Source organism: Cannabis sativa, chromosome 1 (genome assembly GCF_029168945.1).
Source record: "Cannabis sativa cultivar Pink pepper isolate KNU-18-1 chromosome 1, ASM2916894v1, whole genome shotgun sequence".
Taxonomy (NCBI): domain Eukaryota; kingdom Viridiplantae; phylum Streptophyta; class Magnoliopsida; order Rosales; family Cannabaceae; genus Cannabis; species Cannabis sativa.
The window spans coordinates 10849321-10870892 of record NC_083601.1 but is presented as its reverse complement, the minus strand read 5'-3'; the positions used below and the strand labels follow the sequence as shown (position 1 = coordinate 10870892).

The 21572-nt window shown below is 37.6% G+C and overlaps 2 protein-coding genes and 1 non-coding gene across 3 annotated transcripts; 1 reads left to right on the top strand and 2 right to left on the bottom strand.

Moving 5' to 3' along the window:
• Nucleotides 1–1049: 1049 nt before the first annotated feature.
• Nucleotides 1050–1156, bottom strand: LOC133033780 (small nucleolar RNA R71). The gene has a single exon (XR_009685843.1). It is a non-coding gene; the product is annotated as a small nucleolar RNA R71 (small nucleolar RNA).
• A 14769-nt stretch (nucleotides 1157–15925) lies between these two features.
• LOC133039917 (uncharacterized) lies at nucleotides 15926–16397 on the top strand. The gene is made up of 2 exons (XM_061119040.1): nucleotides 15926–16016; nucleotides 16094–16397. The coding sequence occupies exons 1-2, from the start codon at nucleotides 15933–15935 to the stop codon at nucleotides 16313–16315; spliced, it is 306 nt and encodes a 101-aa protein (XP_060975023.1). The 5' UTR covers nucleotides 15926–15932; the 3' UTR covers nucleotides 16316–16397.
• A 1122-nt stretch (nucleotides 16398–17519) lies between these two features.
• Nucleotides 17520–18172, bottom strand: LOC133039915 (uncharacterized). The gene is made up of 2 exons (XM_061119034.1): nucleotides 17968–18172; nucleotides 17520–17870 (listed from the first exon to the last, which is right to left on the bottom strand). Exons 1-2 carry the CDS (start codon nucleotides 18133–18135, stop codon nucleotides 17667–17669), a joined length of 372 nt encoding a protein of 123 aa, XP_060975017.1. The 5' UTR covers nucleotides 18136–18172; the 3' UTR covers nucleotides 17520–17666.
• Nucleotides 18173–21572: the final 3400 nt, after the last annotated feature.

Genomic DNA, 21572 nt, shown 5'->3' with positions numbered 1-21572 from the left:
GGATTTAGAACCTAGAAGATCTGAAAAGAGCTAGGTTAATTCATAATCAGTCACTCACTTCAAGAGAAGGATAGCATTTAAACATTAACATTGGTAACTTAACAACAGGATTCGTCTCCCTATTTTCTTATCTTGATTAATCTTCCTTTTGTTAGTTTTAATTTTCTGAATTGTTTTATTTAATTCATAAAAAGTATTCTTTTACCAGATAGAATCAATAGTATAATTTAGTAGTAATTAGTCCAATTCCCTGTGGTTCGACCTCACCTGTGTGAGTTTACTACTTGATTGCGTATACTTGCGTAGTGATTATAAATTTAGCAACAAGTTTTTGGCGCCGTTGCCGGGGAATTGTATAAAGATTAATATTACCCAAAATTATACTAACTTCTACTTTGGTATATTTTCTCTTGCTGATTTTCTAACCTTTTTCTTGCAATATTTTCTTGATCTATTTCAGAAATCCTAAGTGTATGCGCCGTCAAGGACAAGCAGTCATATTACCAGTTGATCCTGAAATCGAGAAAACTTGCAGGAGGAATCGAAAGAACAAGAGGCAAGAAAGAGTTTCAGCAACTGCTGAAACATCAGAAATCATGGCTGCCAATGTGAACAATAATGCTGGAAACAATGGGGGTAATAACGGTAATAATGGAGGCGCCGTGGAAGATCAAGCTAATGGCCGTAGCTTGAGAGATTACATTCTCCCTACTCTGACGGGAGTGCAGCCATGTATTAGGCCACCGGCAGTGGATGCGAACAACTTTGAGATTAAACCTGCCATCCTTCAAATGGTGCAGTCTTCAGTGCAGTTTGGTGGCCTCCCTTCTGAAGATCCTAATCTGCATCTCTCTAACTTCATGGAACTTTGTGAAACTTTTAAAGTTAATGGAGTTAGCGATGATGCCATTCGACTGAGACTGTTTCCATTCTCGCTCAGAGAACGAGCCAAGAGTTGGTTAAACTCCTTGCCACCCAATTCTATTGCCACCTGGAATGATCTGGCAACAAAATTCTTGTCAAAGTTCTTTCCTCCAGCCAAGTCTGCAAAGCTGAGAGGAGAAATCAATAACTTCTGCCAACAAGATAATGAATCTCTCCATGAGGCTTGGGAGAGGTTTAAAGATCTGATCAGGAGGTGTCCTCATCACGGTATAGAGAAGTGGATGCTGGTTCACAACTTCTACAACGGGTTGGTTGGTAATACTAGAACTCTAATAGATGCAGCAGCGGGCGGAGCTTTTATGAGAAAGAGTGCTAATGAGGCGTATGATCTATTGGAGGAGATGGCTCTAAACAATCTAAGAAGGTAGCTGGTGTGTTAGAAGTTGATGCTATCACAAAGTTAACAGCTCAGGTTGAGGCATTGACAAAAATAATTGCAGGGCAAGCTAAACAAGCCCAAATTGTTTGTGAGTTATGTGGAGGAAGTCATCACTTTTCGGAATGTCAAGCAGATGTGGATGATTTGCCAATGGATGAAGCTAAGGCCATTGGGAATTTTTCACAGAACAACAACAACAACAATTATGGGTTCAACCAGGGTAACAACCGAAGAAACAGTGGGTTCTATCAGCAACGAAATCAGAACCAACAGTTTAATCAGCAACAAGCCTCTGGTGGAAATTCTAGTTTGCAAACAGATTTACTGCTTCAATTTATGACTGAAACTAGATCTTCAATTAAAGACCTGCAGACTCAGATGGGCCAGCTAGCAACTCAGGTAGCAACACGCCCTCAAGGAAATTTGCCTAGCACAACTGAAGTTAATCCCAAAGAAAACTGCAAAGCAATTACCCTGAGGAGCGGTAAGAAGTATGATGGGCCTGAGTTACCACAACCAGTTGAGGTAGATGAAGAAATAAATGCTCAACCAGTGCAAACACCAACACCAACAGCAGAGAAGGCTACTGACAGCCCAGCACTACCACAACAGTCTCCACCTATTAGCATTGATCATCATGTGAAAATACCCTATCCTCAGAGGCTCAGAAAGTCAAGCTTAGACAAGCAGTTCACCAAGTTTCTAGAAGTCTTCAAAAGACTTCACATTAACATTCCCTTTGCTGAAGCTTTAGAGTAGATGCCAAGTTATGTGAAGTTTATGAAGGAAATTTGTCAAAGAAGAGGAAGATGGAGGATTATGAGACAGTGGCTCTAACTGAAGAGTGCAGCGCTATTCTACAGAAGAAACTCCCTCCAAAACTCAGAGATCCAGGGAGCTTCACTATTCCTTGTACTATTGGAAAAATTGAAGGAATAAATGCACTATGTGATTTGGGAGCCAGTATAAACTTAATGCCTTTGTCAGTGTTTAAAAGACTGCAGCTGGGTGAAGCAAAGCCAACCACGGTAACTCTTCAATTGGCGGATCGATCACTAGCTCATCCTAGAGGAGTCATTGAGGATGTGTTAGTTAAAGTTGACAAGTTCATCTTTCCAGCTGACTTCATTGTTCTGGATATGGAAGAAGATAGCAATGTTCCTATCATCCTGGGGAGACCCTTCTTGGCAACAGGGAAAGCACTAATTGATGTTCAGAAAGGAGAGTTAAAGCTGAGGGTACAAGGAGATGAAGTTGTATTTAATGTGCTCAAAGCAATGACCTACCCTACAGCTAGTGATAATTGTTTTGCAATTGATATGGTGGACCAGTTGGTGGAGACAAAGACGCATATTGAAGACCCTCTTAATCTGACTTTGGTACAAGGGGAGGTAGTGGAACAAGACGGTAAGGAAGCTTATGAGTATGCTATGTGGCTCGACTCTTATGGACCGTTGAATAGAAGATACTATGAAGAGTTAGGAGTCATACCAACAAAGCCTACCCCATCTACTGAAAAGCCTCCTCAACTAGAGTTAAAAGTCCTACCGGATGTTCTCAGGTATGAATATTTGGGAGAAAGTAAGACACTTCCTGTCATTGTGGCATCTTCCCTATCTTCTGTAGAGACAGACAAGCTATTACGGGTTCTAAGGAAGCATAAGAAAGCCATTGGATGGACAGATATTAAAGGGATCAGCCCCTCAACTGTAATGCACAGAATCTTAATGGAGGAAGGAGTGAAGCCTACCATTAATGCACAGCGAAGATTAAATCCACCAATGAAGGAGGTTGTCAGAAAAGAAGTCTTAAAGTGGTTAGATGCCGGGGTAGCGTATCCTATTTCAGATAGTAAATGGGTAAGTCCAGTCCAGGTTGTTCCAAAGAAAGGAGGGATGACGGTGGTGAAGAATGAAAAGAATGAACTCATCCCAACCAGAACTGTCACAGGATGGAGAATTTGTATAGACTACCGGAAACTCAACAAGGCCACAAGAAAAGATCACTTTCCACTCCCATTCATTGATCAGATGTTAGACAAGTTGGCAGGTCAAGAGTACTATTGTTTCCTTGATGGGTACTCAGGGTATCACCAAATAGCTATAGCACCGGAAGATCAAGAGAAAACGACATTCACATGTCCATATGGTACTTTTGCTTTTCGACGAATGCCATTTGGGCTGTGTAATGCTCCAGCAACATTTCAGAGGTGTATGATGGCCATATTTTTAGATCTAATAGAAAAATGCATCGAGGTGTTCATGGATGATTTTTCAATATTTGGTTCATCGTTTGACCAATGTTTAAGCAGCTTGGAATTGGTCTTAACAAGGTGTGAAGATTCTAATTTGGTGTTGAACTGGGAAAAATGCCATTTCATGGTTACGGAAGGAATAGTGCTGGGGCATAAAATCTCGAAAGAAGGTATTGAGGTTGACAGAGCCAAAGTATCTACAATTGAGAACTTGCCTCCTCCAGTTTCAGTTAAGGGAGTTCGAAGCTTTTTGGGTCATGCCGGGTTCTACAGAAGATTTATCAAAGACTTCTCCAAAGTTGCCAAACCTCTATCTAATCTTCTCGCTAGTGGAGTACCTTTTGAATTTGGGAAAGATTGTCTTGAAGCATTCCAGATTCTCAAAGATAAGTTAATCTCAGCACCGATCGTGACTACACCAAACTGGGAATTACCTTTTGAAATCATGTGTGATGCAAGTGATTATGCGATTGGAGCAGTGTTGGGACAACGGGTTGACAAGGTATTCAGAACCATTTACTATGCAAGCAAAACCTTGAATGAGGCCCAACTGAATTACGCTACTACAGAAAAAGAGATGCTGGCTATAGTGTTTGCATGTGACAAATTTCGACCCTACTTGATTGGCAATAAAGTGATAGTGTATACAGATCATTCAGCAATCAAGTACTTGATGACTAAGAAGGATGCCAAACCAAGACTAATTCGATGGGTTCTTCTTTTGTAAGAATTTGATCTAGAAATAAAAGATAAGAAGGGTACTGAGAACCTGGTAGCAGATCACTTGTCAAGACTAGAGCTGGAAGAAAGTCAGAATACGAAAGAGGTACAAATAAATGAACAATTTCCCGATGAACAACTCTTTAGTGTGAGGGAAAGTCTAATGGTACCATGGTATGCTGATTATGTTAACTTCTTGGCTGCAAATATCACTCCTCCTGAACTCTCTCGACAACAACTAAAGAAATTCTTTTCTGAGGTGAAACACTACTACTGGGAAGAGCCAATCCTCTACAAGCACTGTGCAGATCAGATAATAAGAAGATGTGTGCCTGAAGAGGAGATGTACTCTATTCTTAATCACTGTCATGCTCTACCATGTGGGGGACACTTCAGTGGAACTAGAACAGCTTCCAAGGTGTTGCAGAGCGGATTCTTTTGGCCAACACTTTTCAAGGACGCTAGTACTTTTGTGAAGGCATGTGATCGTTGTCAGCGTACAGGAAACATCTCAAGGAGAAACGAAATGCCTTTGACAGGAATCTTGGAAGTAGAATTGTTTGATGTATGGGGGATAGACTTCATGGGTCCTTTTCCTTCATCGTTTAGCAATCTATACATTCTTTTAGCTGTGGATTATGTGTCAAAATGGGTGGAAGCTGCAGCCACACCAGCTAATGATGGTAAAACAGTTCTTCGGTTCCTTCAAAAGAACATATTCACTCGGTTTGGAACTCCCCGAGCAATCATAAGCGATGAAGGGAGTCACTTCTGCAACAAACAGTTCGAAGCACTCCTTTCGAGATATGGTGTTCGTCATAGAACTGCTCTACCTTATCATCCGCAAAGTAATGGCCAAGCTGAGATTTCTAACCGGGAAATAAAGATGATTCTGGAGAAAACGGTGCAGAGATCAAGGAAAGATTGGTCAAGAAAGTTAGATGACGCACTGTGGGCTTTGAGAATAGCGTTCAAGACGCCAATCGGGATGTCACCATATCGGTTGGTGTTTGGAAAGGCTTGTCATCTACCGGTGGAGCTAGAACACAAGGCGTACTGGGCAATGAAAACTTTGAACATGGATTTAAAGGCTGCTGGTCAGAAAAGATTACTACAGTTGGATGAGTTGGAAGAATTTCGGAATGAGGCTTATGAGAACGCTAAGATCTATAAGGAGAGAACTAAAAGGTGGCATGAATTAAATTTAGTTAGGAAGGAGTTTCAACCTGGGCAACAAGTTCTACTTTTCAATTCAAGGCTGAAGTTGTTTCCTGGTAAATTGAAGTCAAGGTGGTCAGGGCCATTTACAGTGGTCAAAGTGTTTCCTTATGGAGCGGTGGAATTGAAAGGTGAAGGCCCTAATACTTTCAAAGTTAACGGGCAGCGGTTAAAGCTCTACTTGGGAGGTCAATTTGACCAAGCCAAGTACGCCATGATTCTGGCGCCACTATGAAGATCTCGGTCAACGTCTAGCTGAGCGACGATAAAGCAGCGCTATTGGGAGGCAACCCAATCTTTTAATTTAATTTTACTTTATTTTTCTTTTGAATTTTTTTTAGAAGACATTTACAAGTGTTTTGTAGCATTTTAATTTGTTTCATTGCATTTAGGTTAGATTTGCATTAGTTAGTTTTAAACTAAAACCGTGAAAATCGTGAAAAAAAAAATGAAAAAAACGAAGGCCATAGCTACAGTAGTCGCGACGGGAGTAATCCCAGTCGCGACTGGGCCTTCCACGAAAAAAAACAAAGGGGGCAAGCTTCAGAAGTCGCGACTGGGGCATTGCCCGTCGCGACTGGGAATATTTTCGGTTAGTTTTCACTCTTTGTTTCTAGTTTAAGGCTATATTACGCTTGATTCTTTTGTTTCAGGTCCTCGGGCATTTAAAGAAAGTATGTACAAGAATTGAGGAAAAATGGTGAAAGAATCGAGAAGAAAAACCAAGATTGGTGTCGCTGCCTATTCCAGTCGCGACGGGGAATTTTCCAGTCGCGACGGGAACTGGCAGAAAGTTTTCAAGGATTCGAAGTTGAACTCCCGTCGCGACGGGGGCTTTGCCAGTCGCGACGGGGACCCTTATGACGGGATTTTTGGGCAGTTTCGTAATTTCACGAATTTTAAAGATGAGAATTGGTTTAAATAGTGAGGGTTCGTGAAAATTAGGGATTATTCAGAATTAGAACCCTAGAAACAAAGGAGGAGGCTAGAAGAGCGGCTTGTGGCGACCCAGATCAATTGCTTCAACTAGTTCTTTCTCTTCTCTTTAATTTTTCTATGTTCTTTTCTATTTCAATGTTAATTATGGATTTGATTATGGATGTTTTGAACTAAACTCCTATTTAGGGAGAATGATGAATGTTGTTTAAGTTTTTCCTAGTTAATGATTAATTGCCATTCTTCCATCTTGATTGTGAATACTATTCATATTTGTGTTTAATTTCCATGTGCAAGATTGATCACCTTTTACATGTTTTATGATCTCAATTCGAAATCTGAAAAGTGAGAACTGAGAATGCTAAAATTGGATAGTCTAGGTTTTGATGTAAAACGAAAGTATTTACATAGCCTTTGTGACATTTAGATTATTGCTTAATGCTGATTTCATGCTAGTTTAATTAAGAGATTAATTAGAGAGCATGAGATTTAGAACCTAGAAGATCTGAAAAGAGCTAGGTTAATTCATAATCAGTCACTCACTTCAAGAGAAGGATAGCATTTAAACATTAACATTGGTAACTTAACAACAGGATTCGTCTCCCTATTTTCTTATCTTGATTAATCTTCCTTTTGTTAGTTTTAATTTTCTGAATTGTTTTATTTAATTCATAAAAAATATTCTTTTACCAGATAGAATCAATAGTATAATTTAGTAGTAATTAGTCCAATTCCCTGTGGTTCGACCTCACCTGTGTGAGTTTACTACTTGATTGCGTATACTTGCATAGTGATTATAAATTTAGCAACAATAAGTAAATCTGATTATATTGAAATGGGTTTTATTTAGGGCACAAAACCCAACAAAAATAACTGCCCACGGAAACCACATGATCAAGGGCCATGATCAAGTTTCAGAAAACACAAGACAAATCCAATGATCTGGGAACGCCATCAGCCAGGCATTTAATGAAATATTTTGAATCGAGAAAATTTAAATGATGATATTCTCCTCGAGATTCATACCAAAATAATTAACCGCAGTTTACAGACTTCGTTCCACGCGCCTCCTCACTGAACATTAACTCCACAAATGAATACTGTGACACCACATGTTGCATTAATTCAAAAAATAGAATGATGTCAACCATAAATGAAGGTAACTTGGAATTTTAAAAGGTTTCACCTTTACTCTCCACCTGTCCATCCGTGCAGTATGGAGCAAGCCTCTGCAACCTTCAGAATTCTGGAAGCTTGGAGGGTAAATGTTATCCGTGTTTTCGGCTAGGAACACGTGAAATTCACATAATAAATACAACTTAAATACTTAAGGCCCAACAGTGGGCCCAATTGAGATAACTAGGTCGAATCCATAAATTGTCTGTCCTTTCGGGTGAAGAATGAGCAACTCGTCCAGTCGAGATCCCATCCAACACGGTGAGTGTCTGGAAGAAAGAAGCCTCTAGCGAGTATCTGGAAGCCTAATATAGTTTCCTATTTACTACCAGATCGCACAAGATCAAAGATTTCTTTCTAAGAATCTCGGGTAGAATATCATATCTTTCCAAATAAGGAAAGATGGTAATTGACAATCAAGTAATTAATGTGTCATTATTTCCCACGAAAATATGACACAGTTTTGACAATTGGTATCGCGATGTGGTTTCCACATCAGCGATACACAAGGCATCCCATGGGTCGGGCTTAACCAGATAAACCCAAAGTAAATATTACACCCATTAGAGGAAAAATGGGTGACTAGTATGACATTTATGCACTATAAATATGTAACGAACCCTACAAGCAAATGGCTAGAAATTCTTTACTCGTTTGCCTAGGCAAAATATAGAGTGTTCATACCTTCTTGTATTTTCTAGCCTAACTTAATAATATTGACTCGTGGAATAAGGCTTGTTAACACCCCAACCATGTAAAAAGCGTGAGTGTTTTTATTTCTGAATTATAATTCTTTAGCTCTTACATTTAAATTTTGTTTTCAAAAATTTTGATAAACAGTACTAAATAGTACTTTGAACTGATTTTTTGTCAAAATAAAACTTGATAATAACCTGATATAGAAGTGTTATGATAAAACTGGTTACATTTTCTACATCTGTTTGTGCTAGATATTGTCTTCAAGTTAGCTATATTAAAAAAGAAAAGTTGTTGAAAATTAACCCCAGGGTGATAATTATACTATTTTAGAAATATAAGGTTCTTTTTATCATTTAACAAAACATAGAGTCCAATCGGTAACTTTTATAAATACAGTATCTAAAATGGTATTTACTTTTTTTTTTTATTTTTTTTTTTTGTAATTATGTTTTTTGTTGTACGTTTATAAAAAAAAGCCTATTTTTTATGTAGCTATGAGTTGCCGGTATATGTAAGATGAGAGTCTATTTAACAACTTTAAATTACTTGATATTAGTTTCTTAATATTAAACATACAAATATTAATTTTAATAATATATATGACATATTATCATAATTTATTATTAAAATAATTTTTATATATTTATTTTTTTTTAATTATTGAACTGAATTAAATTAATATCATATTAGAGTTACATTAGAAAATTGTTTAAAACAGGATAAATGGTATTTTGTACATATTAATATTACTAATTTCGGTGGAAGAAAAAGCGTTGGAGAAAGCCCATCTTTAAAAAATGAGATAGGTTGGAAAATAATTATTTTTTTTGTATCTATTAATTAAAAATACTTTTATTATATATCTTACAGTGTGATAATAGGGTGATAGTTTGGAGACACTTTTACCCTTTAAGAAAGTAGGTATTAATAATTTTACCTTTTTGTTGACTGGTGAATAGTGGTAGTGGTTGACATGGTGCACGTGACTAAGGGAGACTTTCTTAAGAAGTCTCCATTACATTGTGGGCTCCACTCCTCTCTCTCTCTCTCTCTCTCTCTCTCTCTCTCTCTCTCTCTCTCTCTCTCTCTCTCTCTCTCTCTCTTCTCTTCAGCTTGATTACATATAATTTGTTAATCAAAAGTATATGGTTAGGGCTAATCATAATCATTAACATAGATTTGAGTGCTGAATTATGTGGTTATATAGCAATAAACGTGTTTAGTATTATTGTATGGTCTCCAATTGATTAAATTTAAAGGTGGTGTGTACTATGATAAAAGAAACTATTCTAATTTATTAAAATGCAAATATACCATTGTTGGTTTTTAAAATTATTTTTTGCAGATCTTGAAAATAGCAAGCTCATTCATGGAGATAAACCTATAGCTCCATATTTAGTAATTCTGGAACTCTTATGGCTACACAAACTATTGAGGGTAGTTCTAGATCTGGTTCAAGACGAACAGGTTCAGGGAGTTTATTGAAACCATTGAATTCAGAATATGGTAAAGTAGCTCCTGGGTCCGTATCATCTTGACTTGGTTCTGAATTTCTCTATCTTTTTTTAAGAATACCGAGTCGGACTCTTCTTTTACCCGTATCGAATAGAACATGCTGAGTCAAATCTTCTTCATGTAAAACCTGCTTTATTTAGATCGAAAAAATCGTACGGTTTTATGAAACCATGTGCTATGGCTCGAATCCGTAATCGATCCTATTTTCGATAGTCTTCGTAATAAAAGAGACATTTGGCGATAAGCCAGTGCTTGTTTGGAGGGGTCGTCATAAATGATTGAAGTGTGTTGTTCACGGTAACCGCGAAGACATTCATAAACTGCTCTACCGTAATTCTTAGCGGATAACCCCAATTTAGGTTTAATAGTACATCCCAATAGTGTGCGACCATACTTTTTTAATTTATCTCTCTCAACTTGGATCCGAGTGGTTTTGCTAGAATAGGGAATAATGAGATCACTGTTTTAGTAAATGATGCGGAGAAGGGTAGTGACATTGATCCACAAGAAGCTCCGTTTCTGTTATTCTTATTAACAACTACTCTAGGAGGAATGTTTTTATGTAGTGCTAACGATTTAATAACTATCTTTGTAGCTCCAGAATGTTTCAATTTATGCTTCTACCTATTATCTCAATATACCCAGAAAGAAAATACATATTTTGAAATTTGCACTATGTAAAAGTTAAATTATATAAATTTTAATAAAAATTAAATAAATAAAAGTATAAATAAAATGGAATAAGGAGAGCTAGGCACGTGCAAATGCACGTACTAACCTCACTTAGTTTTATAAAAGTATATTCATTTTTTGAGTAGGTTGCTTAATATACTTTTATTCTCTACTTTAATAATATATAATTATATGGGACAGGATTTGGTCCCGTTATGCCAAAATAGGGAATACAATCCCTGATTGTACTGTAGCCGTTGGATTGAATTGGGGGTTGATCTAAGGGCTGGGGTTAAAGTAGGGGTAGTTAGGGGGGGAAAAATGGTAACCGGTTGGTTTTTTGTATTTTAAATTAATTAATTTTTAAAAAAAGTGACACCGATTGACGTTTGATGTACGTGACAGTTACCAATTTTTGAAAATACATTAGCCTTTCCTTCTTCTTCTTCGTGGGTATAAAGAGTTAGGTTTATTTTAGGGCAGTTGTTATTTTCTTTTTCTTCTTCAAATTTTCTTCTTCTTCTTCTCATTTTCTTCTTGTTCTTCGAATTTTCTTCTTCTTCTTCCCATTTTTTTCTTGTTCTTCACATTTTCTTTGGGAGAGGAAACTGTAGTACTTTCAGAGTTGGTGCACTTGGTTTTGTTTGTCTCCGGCTCCTTCTCCGAACGAGGTGGGTTTGTACAAGAAATTTTCTCATTCTTTTGCATATTGTTTGTTATTTACTTTGGATAATGTTAGATACTAGTTAGGAAGGAGGTCCTGACTGCCATTCCTCGTGATTTTTTATTTTTCAATCAATAAACTACTAAAAAATTATATAGAAATTTGTTGGTGTTAATCTGTTTTCAGAAAAAAAAAAGTTGTTGTTACAGTAAAACGTTGTATGTGTTCTCCTTCGTTATATTTTACATATTATTGTTATTTTTTTTATTAAAATGGAATTTTTGTTGTAAAATATATAGTTAGAATTAGAAATAATGATGAATTAACAAAACAGAAAGTGCGATGAAACAGATATTTACCCTTGAAATTATTAATACGAACTGGGCACCTTTTATTATTTTAAGTAAAAAAAGTGGAAATTTCAAAGTTATGCAGATAGAACAACTTTATTATTAATTAATTAAGGTGTTGCTTAGCAACATTCATCACCACTCATAAATTTGTTCCTCATTTTGGGGTAAATTGGATAGTAATGCATTTGTCATTCATGGAAAAAGAAATCTTAATTTGTTTCTCAGTTTGGGTTAAGTTGGATAGTAAAGTATTTGTCAAAATTGTGATGTGGTGTTCAATCCGTGTATTTGCATTGCGTATTTTTTTTTCTGTTCCATTTTTGGTTTATTGAGTAGTTTTAATCCGTTTTACTGTGCCTTAAATGCAGCTTATTCAAGAAGTTTTGATTCACGGGTTGCAGAAAATTGAAGGTACATTTTATGTTCCCCAATTTTACACAGTACTAGGAAGTAGTTTTGATTCGATTCATGTGTTTACCCTTTTTGTTTGTTGATTTATTGTGAAAGTGTGTTGGATTAATTTATACCCTTGCAGTGAAACAATTTTAATGAAAGAATGTAATGAAAGAAAGAAAAACAATGTAAACATTGGTATGTACAGTGTTCTTTGAAAAATAATTGTTTTCGGAAATCAATTTTATTGTGAAAGTGTTTTGGAGTCGCGTGTTTGGTCATTCTCGTGTGTATTTTTTACCCTAATGTTTTGCCCTCTACGCCCTATATTGACCCAAAAAAAAAATTGAAAGAAAGGAAAACAATGAAATGGTGATGGCTGTCATGTGTTGGGTAGTGAGTGATTTTTGTACTTTAATTAGAAGTTGTAGTTTGTATTTTCCTATTGTTATGAATTTGTTTTGAAAAATTGGATGGTTTAGACAGAAGATTCATGAGTTAATGAGATACACTATTGATAAAAACTATGGCAGTTTTGTTTTTTTGTGTATATCAATTATTGGAGAAGTTATTGAAATGGTTATGACAGTTAGTAGTGAAGCATTGTTTTGTTAATTCTGATATTAAATGTTTTCCAAATGGCTTTGTACTCTGTTCATCATGAATTAAGAGGTACAAGGTACCTAGATTGGTTAAGTTTGGGGGAATTTTGTCTATTCATGTGTGTGCTTTATGTTGTTGGTTCTCACGAATTGTACCAACTCGTTTGTACCACTTTTTGGTTATGGGAGTTAGTAGTTAAGTTTTGTTTTGTTCATTGTTTTGGTTGTGGAAGTGTTGTCGTATAATTTTTGAGTATTGGAAATCATTTAGTTGAAAAGAGTTTCACATCATTTTAATGTACTTTAATGTGTAACATGCAAGAAGCATGAAATGTGTGTTTGAAATCTGAATTTTTCCAATGCCGAATGGTTAAGTTGATTTGATGTGATTTTGGGTGATTACAATGCACGATTTTCATTGTGTTTTGGTCAATTTTTTTTTTTTTATATAGTGTATTTGTTGAAATATGTAGTCCTTATTGTTTAAATTTGTTTATCTTTAATTTGGTTAGGTTCATCATACATGGCTGGGAAACGCAAAAGGAAAGGGGGAAATGAACCCGTAAAGAAGGATGTCACCCCCGAGCCGAACGATAATGCGGTTGCTTGGAGAAATTTCTTGTAAGTTTTGAATGATGGATAGTTGTTTACTCGTGTGATTGATGTTTAACATTTATTTTATTATATATTTGATTGAAATTATGTCCATATGTAGCAATGCGAACTACAAAGCCCTTCGAGCAGCTGAGAAGGGATTAACTGAGAAAGAGGTTTGATGTCGACTGTTACTTAATTTTTTTATATCAATTGTCTGTAATTGACCTAGGGTTGTTTGACGTACTTTACGATTCTTTCCATGTACTCTGTAGTTGATGTAAGTTTGCCTCATATTACAGGCTACCGACAAATTAAAAGTGCAATATAAAGGTTTCACTTAGACGAGGAGAAGTACGAGTGGAGAAGCTATGACCCTAACCCTAATCCCGCTAAGAAGGCGGTGCAAACAAGGGGAGGAAACCAAAGGCGGGCGATGCCAAGGGGAAGAAAGTGGAGGTGGATGAGGAAGAGGGTGCTCCTGAAAGTGAAGAAGCATCTGTGTACGGTCGATGCTCCTTCAACCGTTTAATCAGGATTTGCAAGAACCTGAACCTGGAGCAGAAAGATGTGATCCAAAATGCTGGATTTGGATCATTCATCAGAGAGGATGCACCATACGTTGACACCCGACTAGTGAGTTGGTTAATCAAACATGTTGACCCAACCACTAGCATACTGGATTTGTATGGGAGGAAAATTCACTTATCTGCCGCGATGTTCGGAGATGTTATGGGGTGGACGACGGAGGGGATCCTGTAGTCACCGAGGGTGATAGTGACACTCGATATCTGGAGGAGATATTGAACGTTGTCGAGTACACCGTGTCCTTGACAATGTTGGAGAAATCTTTGTTGGAGTGCGTTGAGGCAGACAGCCTATTTCTGATTAAATTTTCTTTGGTGGTCATAGGGACAGTCCTTGCGCCGAAAACGGGGGTCGATATCACTTCGGGTACTTGCACTCCCTTAGGGTTACCGGGGACATTCGCCACAAGCGGGGCGGCTGCGGGGTTCAGGTATCTGATGAACTCAATTTTTCAGATTCCGAAATAAGGCGACGAAGAATGTATCTGGCTGCACCTTATTCCTCCAGGTACATTGATTTTGTTATCTTTCAATTATGTAAATGTGTTTATTCAGTTTATAATATAATATTGTCATTTATTAGTCGAATGTATTACTAATACATTGTTTGTTTGTGACAGTTGGTGTACTTGACTCACGTGGAGTGGAACTTTGGATATGTCGACCGAACAATGCTCCTGTTGATTTTTGGGGTAGTAAACAATGTAAGTCCGCTTACAAATTTGTGAAAGACAATGGGGGTCCCAACAGCGACAAGGTACATCGAATTTTGGTTACAATGTGGTAATGTGATTTCAGTTGATATTAATTATTTTGGGTTTGAAAAATTAAATTTGTTATGTTTAACAGATAACGCTCACTTCGAATCCCGTAATACTGCCCAACTACTACTCCGACTCGGAAGGAAGAAAGAGCAGTGACCACTTTGTCAGCTCTATCAACGAGTTGAAGGAGTACTTCTCCAATGAGTTAAAGTCTCAGTTGAGATCATTTTCTTTGAAATTTATGGACAAAGGAGAAGGTGTAGGTGGTATTGACCGAGAGTTGGAGGAGGATCTTTCTTTGCGGAAACGGGGAAGAAGGCGGAGTGCAACGGGCCGTGGAGGAGTCCCCGTTGAAGTCCTGTCCGTTCAAAGACTAATGTTGTTGGTCTATCCGACGAAAATGTGGTGGATTACGTAAGTACGCCTTCACTATCTGTTACAAAATGTTGAAGATGAAGGTGCGCACATAAGACCTTCGACGATGAGGACTTTGATATAGTCGAAGTGGCATCTTCTCGGAATAAAGGCAAAGCCCTCGTCAAATCAAAGAAGACACAGTCGGAGAATGTGCCTTTAATTGAGGATGACTTCAACGATAAGGCGTACGAGCAATTCATTGAGTCGGGCGAACCGTTGTTCGGCCTTTCAAGACGAAGGAAGCGATCCCGTAACCAATATGGGTTTTACAAGTTTATTTTTAGCAACACGTTAGATCCGGGGTAATTAAATGTTATTTTCGTATTTCTCATTATGATATACTTGTAGAAATTTTTAATAACAGTTACATTGATTACAATTGAATCGTATATGTGCTTGCGAAATTTCGAAAGTTTGAAGTGGATAGGAGGTGCATGGCATCGTTGCGGCCGATTGCGAGAAGTTGAGGGATCCGTAAGTGTCAAAGTATTAACTAAATATGTATCATTTATTGTACATGTGTAAATCATATTTCATTTTGTTGCGGATCATTGACTGTTTTTCTATACTAATGAACAAGTACGAACGTGATAGTCGATTACCTGACCAACCTCGTGTTTGGTACATGCCCACTCGCATCTCGGTAATTGCTTTGCTGTACAACTTATTTTAAATTTTGTAATTCAGTTTGGTTGTAATTTCTGTTACTTGACAAGATGAACAATGCTTTTGCAGCAAAAAACTCTCGGTTCGTTTAATGTGAAGAGGATTGCGAAAGACCGGGAGTGGTCAAAACTGTTTTACGAAGACAACTTGGAAAAATGCGTCAAGGTACTTCATCATATACACATGGTCGTTCTTAATTGTAATTTTGAAAACTGAGATATGTTAGCGATGCATATTGGTCATTGTAGTGTCGAATATCTATATGGTCTGTAATTTCAATTTATTTTTGACTTTATTGTTCCTCTATTCAATTGTAGATGTTTGTCTTAGGTGTTGACTCTAGAAGGTGCACCACATTAGTTTGGTGCCGAAGTAAATATGAAGTCCAAGGTTGTCTCATTTATGGACTCCCTACACACCGCAATGAATGAGAAGTATCGTGTGGAGGCTACGAAAGAAATGGTAAACTTGCAAAGTTTCATTGTTTGATGTGAATAACTCATTCTTCATTGAATCTAACTAATTGTATACGTTTGCAGTTGTCGACGTTGGACCTTTTGTTTGAGGAGAATAGGTCGAAGAATGTGACTTTCGTGGATTTCAGAATTGACAGGAAAGATCGCGGGCTTCCTCAACAAGACAATGACCGAGATTGCGGTGTATACGTCATGAAGTACATGGACGCTGTGGCCAATGAGGAAGAAGTAGTTGATGAGGTATACCACTTTTTAAATATTTCAGAATGTACTACGCAAGTTTGATTGAGATTAACGTTGTGTAATTTAAATTTTATTCGGTGTTTTACTGTCAAGTTGATTAGAGTTAATTACATTTTCTAAGTTTTTGTTTTTGTTTCTGTATTGTGGCACGGTTTCACCGGTTGAGGCACGTTTGGAAATCATTGCGAGGATCATAACTGATGAACAAAATGAAATTCGTACCAAAGTGGTTGAAGATCGTAGGGCTGCACAAGGCAGCTCATTTGCATCATCCTCGGCCCCTTTGCGTAGTCCGTCAAAGTCTCCACGCGATCCTCGGTTCAGTACAGCGAAGTCTCGCAATGCAAACATGTTTCCCCCGTCAAGAGCCTCCCCTAGGCTTCAGTCTACCAAGACTAAGATTTCATATGGTGAATAGTGTGTGAAAAACACTTGTGTTATTAATAGGTTGTGTTATTAATAGGTTGTGTTATCAGTGTGTTGTGTAGTTTGGATTTGGGAGCATAGGTTGTGTTATTTGTGTGTTGTTTAGTTTGGATTTGGGAGCATTTGGATTTAGACATCTGTTTTTATTAGTTCACGTTTAGAACTGGTTATTATGTTCACAGACTTGTGTTTATTTTAGTTTTGACAATATATTAAACCATACTTAGCAAATCTTTGTACTCACACCATAACAACTCTTACAATGTACCGATACTTCAGAAGTAGTTGATTGTACTTCACATAAATTATTTAACCAGAAAACAAAGGTGACTTCTTAATTTTCTTTATTTGTTTTTTTGGTGAAGAGGTGACTTCTTCTTAATTATTTGAAGGAAATCATGTTACTTGCCTAATCTTACCAAATCTTTGTAGTCATTAAACTTTAAACCGAATTTTCAAAACACATGTACTATAACATTACAAATAACGACAAAGGTCACTTGTTAATTGTTTGATGTTAGTTACCAAATCTTTGTACTCATTCAACTTTAAACTGAGTTTTGAGAACATATTAAAAAAAAAGATTGAAACCATACCATATCAACTCCCATTACTCTAACCAAATGTAAATAAACAATAGCCCCCTTAAATTTGGTTTTTCATAACATAGTAATGAGGAAAAATATGGAATATAGAACATTCTCATCAAGGCTTACTTCACATAACAAATACGAAGATGTGAATAATATATAATTTTGCAACTTCACATTGAACCCATTGACGAAATTTGCTACAGAAATTAGAAATGTAGAAAACATATAATTTTGAGAACGTAGTGGGTACTTCATACCAAATGAAATTTTCGTCATCATCCACACGCATCTATTAAGTTCTACACAATTAAGTTAAACAAGTTTTGAGAACATAAGATATACAAAACATTTGCATTTTGGGACAACCCATATCTTTAACGCAATATAAGTTGGACAATGATGAAAAGGCAAATAAAAATGATAAAAATTAATTTTCTAATAACATTCTCATTGCGTTTCTTATCTTCTTCCAAAATCTTGATTTGGTTTCGCAATCCAGGTGTAGCATCTGTACTTCTCTTACCATGTGATTTATCGATCCAACAAAAGTAATCACATCCTCGACTTTCATCGTTCTCCTGAGTTGAAAATAACCCTATTAGTTTATCATGGCTGCCTAAGTACGTAAAACATAAATGAGAAGTACTTTTGAATGCAAAAAGACAAAACTCTTACATAGTGTGGACATCCGAAGAATCGACGACCAGGATTTGCTCTACTACTAGAAGTCCAAACATAAGCTAGATCACCACAGTAGCAATGGGGGTGTCCCTGAAGTGAATTTCTCCAAGGCGGACCACCCCCATCGAACCCGCATGAGTCTTCTCCACCACCAGCCACCATGTGCGATGTACTATAATTTGTGAGTGAGGTGTACAAATTTTTTTTTTTCTAACTATGGTGGAGATAATGTGTGTTACTCACAAGGAAAGGGGGCACCTGTTTATATATAGGTCGTTCCAAATGAGTTAGTGGTGGGAAAATGAATTTTTTTTAAAAATTTTCTAACATTATCAATCTTGGTGCCAAAATAAACCCCAATTTCAAAACCTAATTCGTACAACATAATAGGGCATGGCTGATTGTTTCGTTGGGAAGCGTATCATGTCATGTCTCAAGCAGTCCTTTCTTTTAAAATAATATTTTAGTGTTGTGTGAATTGACAAGGTCCATCAAGTGAACAGTGTACGTCCCATATTACACTACTAAATATTTGTTAAATCCATTAAATAATATTAGTAGGGATGCCAATATTAGTAAACATTAAATATTTTAATTTACGTTGATTGAAATTTAATTTTTGACAAATGTTGCTCAAGTTTTGTTGTATTTGTGATAGTTTAATTATTGGTAATAGTCCAAATCGAAAAAACGATGCGCATCGCACCATTTTCCGCGGTGCGAGTTACGCGATTTTTAGTTTCGCGGTGCGAGTGCGGTTTGAGAAATTGGACAAACCGCATGTATGGATTTGTTAAAAAAAAGGTTAAAAACTACACTACCCACACTGCAAACACCCGAATATATTATTACCACACTTAAAAATATAAAAATACAAACAAATACATTTATAAAAGTCTTGATTAATATTTCTTTATAATTATTTAGTTTTTTTTAATATTATATAATTATTATATAAAAAAAAAATTAGTGTTGTCTACAGTGAACATCCTGTTACTATCAGTATCTCTGTCGTGAAGCCGAAAATTACATGTTGGAATATTTTTAAAAAATTTACAATTTTTCACGGGGGGTTCGTTATGGTAACAATGAACATCCTGTTACTATCAGTATCTCTGACACACAGTAAGTACTCATGTCACCATTCGTGTACCGGAGTCACTATCCTCACGAGGAACTCACTGAACATCCTCTCGGGCTAGGGTTCTGCGAGCGGCGATCAACCGTTCGTAGCACTCACCTTTATTGCGGGGTGTTTTTGGTTGATGTGACACACAGTAAGTACTCGTGTCACCATTCGTGTACCGGAGTCACTATCCTCATGACGAACTCACTGAACATCCTCTCGGGCTAGGGTTCTAATGAGCGGCAGTCAACCTTTCATAGCACTCATTAATCGTTACTGGCGGTGTTTTTTGGTTAATGTGACACACAGTAAGTAGTCAAGTTAGCTTTGGTGTACCGGAGTCACTATCCTCATGACGAACTCACTGAACATCCTCTCGGGCTAGGGTTCTAATGAGCGGCAGTCAACCGTTCGTAGCACTCACACTGTTACTGGGGTGTTTTTTGGTTAATGTGACACACAGTAAGTACTCATGTCACCATTCGTGTACCGGAGTCACTATCCTCACGAGGAACTCACTGAACATCCTCTCGGGCTAGGGTTCTAATGAGCGGCAGTCAACCTTTCATAGCACTCACACTGTTACAGGCGGTGTTTTTTGGTTAATGTGACACACAGTAAGTAGTCAAGTTAGCTTTGGTGTACCGGAGTCACTATCCTCATGACGAACTCACTGAACATCCTCTCGGGCTAGGGTTCTAATGAGCGGCAGTCAACCGTTCGTAGCACTCACCTCGCATTGCTGGGGGTGTTTTTTGGTTAATGTGACACACAGTAAGTACTCATGTCACCATTCGTGTACCGGAGTCACTATCCTCACGAGGAACTCACTGAACATCCTCTCGGGCTAGGGTTCTAATGAGCGGCAGTCAACCTTTCATAGCACTCACACTGTTACAGGCGGTGTTTTTTGGTTAACGTGACACACAGTAAGTAGTCAAGTTAGCTTTGGTGTACCGGAGTCACTATCCTCATGACGAACTCACTGAACATCCTCTCGGGCTAGGGTTCTAATGAGCGGCAGTCAACCGTTCGTAGCACTCACACTGTTACTGGGGTGTTTTTTGGTTAATGTGAGACACAGTAAGTACTCGTGTCACCATTCGTGTACCGGAGTCACTATCCTCATGACGAACTCACTGAACATCCTCTCGGGCTAGGGTTCTAATGAGCGGCAGTCAACCTTTCATAGCACTCACACTGTTACAGGCGGTGTTTTTTGGTTAATGTGACACACAGTAAGTAGTCAAGTTAGCTTTGGTGTACCGGAGTCACTATCCTCATGACGAACTCACTGAACATCCTCTCGGGCTAGGATTCTACTGAGCGGCAGTCAACCGTTCATAGGACTCACCTTTATTCTTGGGGTGTTTTTTGGTTAATGTGACACACGGTAAGTACTCGTGTCACCATTCGTGTACGGAGTCACTATCCTCACGAGGAACTCACCGAACATCCTCTCGGGCTAGGATTCTGCGGCGGCGATCAACCTTTCATAGGACTCACACTTTGTCACAAGCTAGGGTTTTGTGTGGTTAAGGTGACACACGGTATGTACTCAAGTTAGCTTTGGTGTGCGGAGTCACTATCCTCCTAACGAACTCAACGAATCCGAGTTCCACCTAGGGTTGTACGGAGGGACACTCAACCATTCGTAGTACTGACGCTGTCACTTGCGGTGTTTACGGGCCCTGTGTCACAGAGTATGTAGTCAAGTAAGCTTTGGTGTACCGGAGTCACTATCCTCCTAACAAACTCACTGAATCCAGTTCGAGCTAGGGTTGTACGGCGCGACAGTCAACCTTTCATAGCACTCATGTTGTCACTCGCGGTGTTTACATGCGTCGTGACACAGTATGTACTGAAGTTTGCTGTTGGGTACCGGAGTCACTCCTCTTCTAACGAACTCACCGAATCAAGTTCGACCTAGGGTTGTACAGAGTGACACCGATGCAGTATGGCAGAAGTCGCACTATGAATTTAGGTTGTTTAGGCTGAGTGTGTACTCAGTTCATCATGAAGCGTACCAGATTCACTATTCTCCTGATTTTATTACTAGAGTCACTTCTTGTCTTAAACTACTATTGTATTCATAACATTAAACGGTTTTGTTATTAAATATCTATATTTATATAGTATTCAAAAAATTATTGTAATCTTGATTCCAACGATTGATACGTTCATGTAATCTTACAAAAATTATTGCAATATTTACTCCAACGAATAATATTTTAATGAAATATTAAAATCGTATTTAAAAAAATATTGAGTTTTCATTATTAGTAAACATCCTAATTTAATTTCTTATTCATTTGGCCACACATGTTTATTTGGACATAATATTAGGATATTTGTTGCTACATGTGATAACAATGGGAGCAACATTTACCTTATTTAAATACATAATTTTTGTTTAGCACAGTGAACCAATTCAGAACAAAACCGAGCATGGATATTGGTTCCAATTACGTCT

Bases quoted from the DNA above. Each gene is read 5' to 3' on its own strand.
- LOC133039915 (XM_061119034.1), bottom strand. From the start codon at position 18,135: ATGGTGGCTGGTGGTGGAGAAGACTCATGCGGGTTCGATGGGGGTGGT. The intron at 17,871-17,967 runs GTAAGAGTTTTG...TTTTCAACTCAG, and splicing joins TCTTCGGATGTCCACACTAT to GAGAACGATGAAAGTCGAGG.
- LOC133039917 (XM_061119040.1), top strand. From the start codon at position 15,933: ATGAAGTCCAAGGTTGTCTCATTTATGGACTCCCTACACACCGCAATG. The intron at 16,017-16,093 runs GTAAACTTGCAA...ATACGTTTGCAG, and splicing joins TGGAGGCTACGAAAGAAATG to TTGTCGACGTTGGACCTTTT.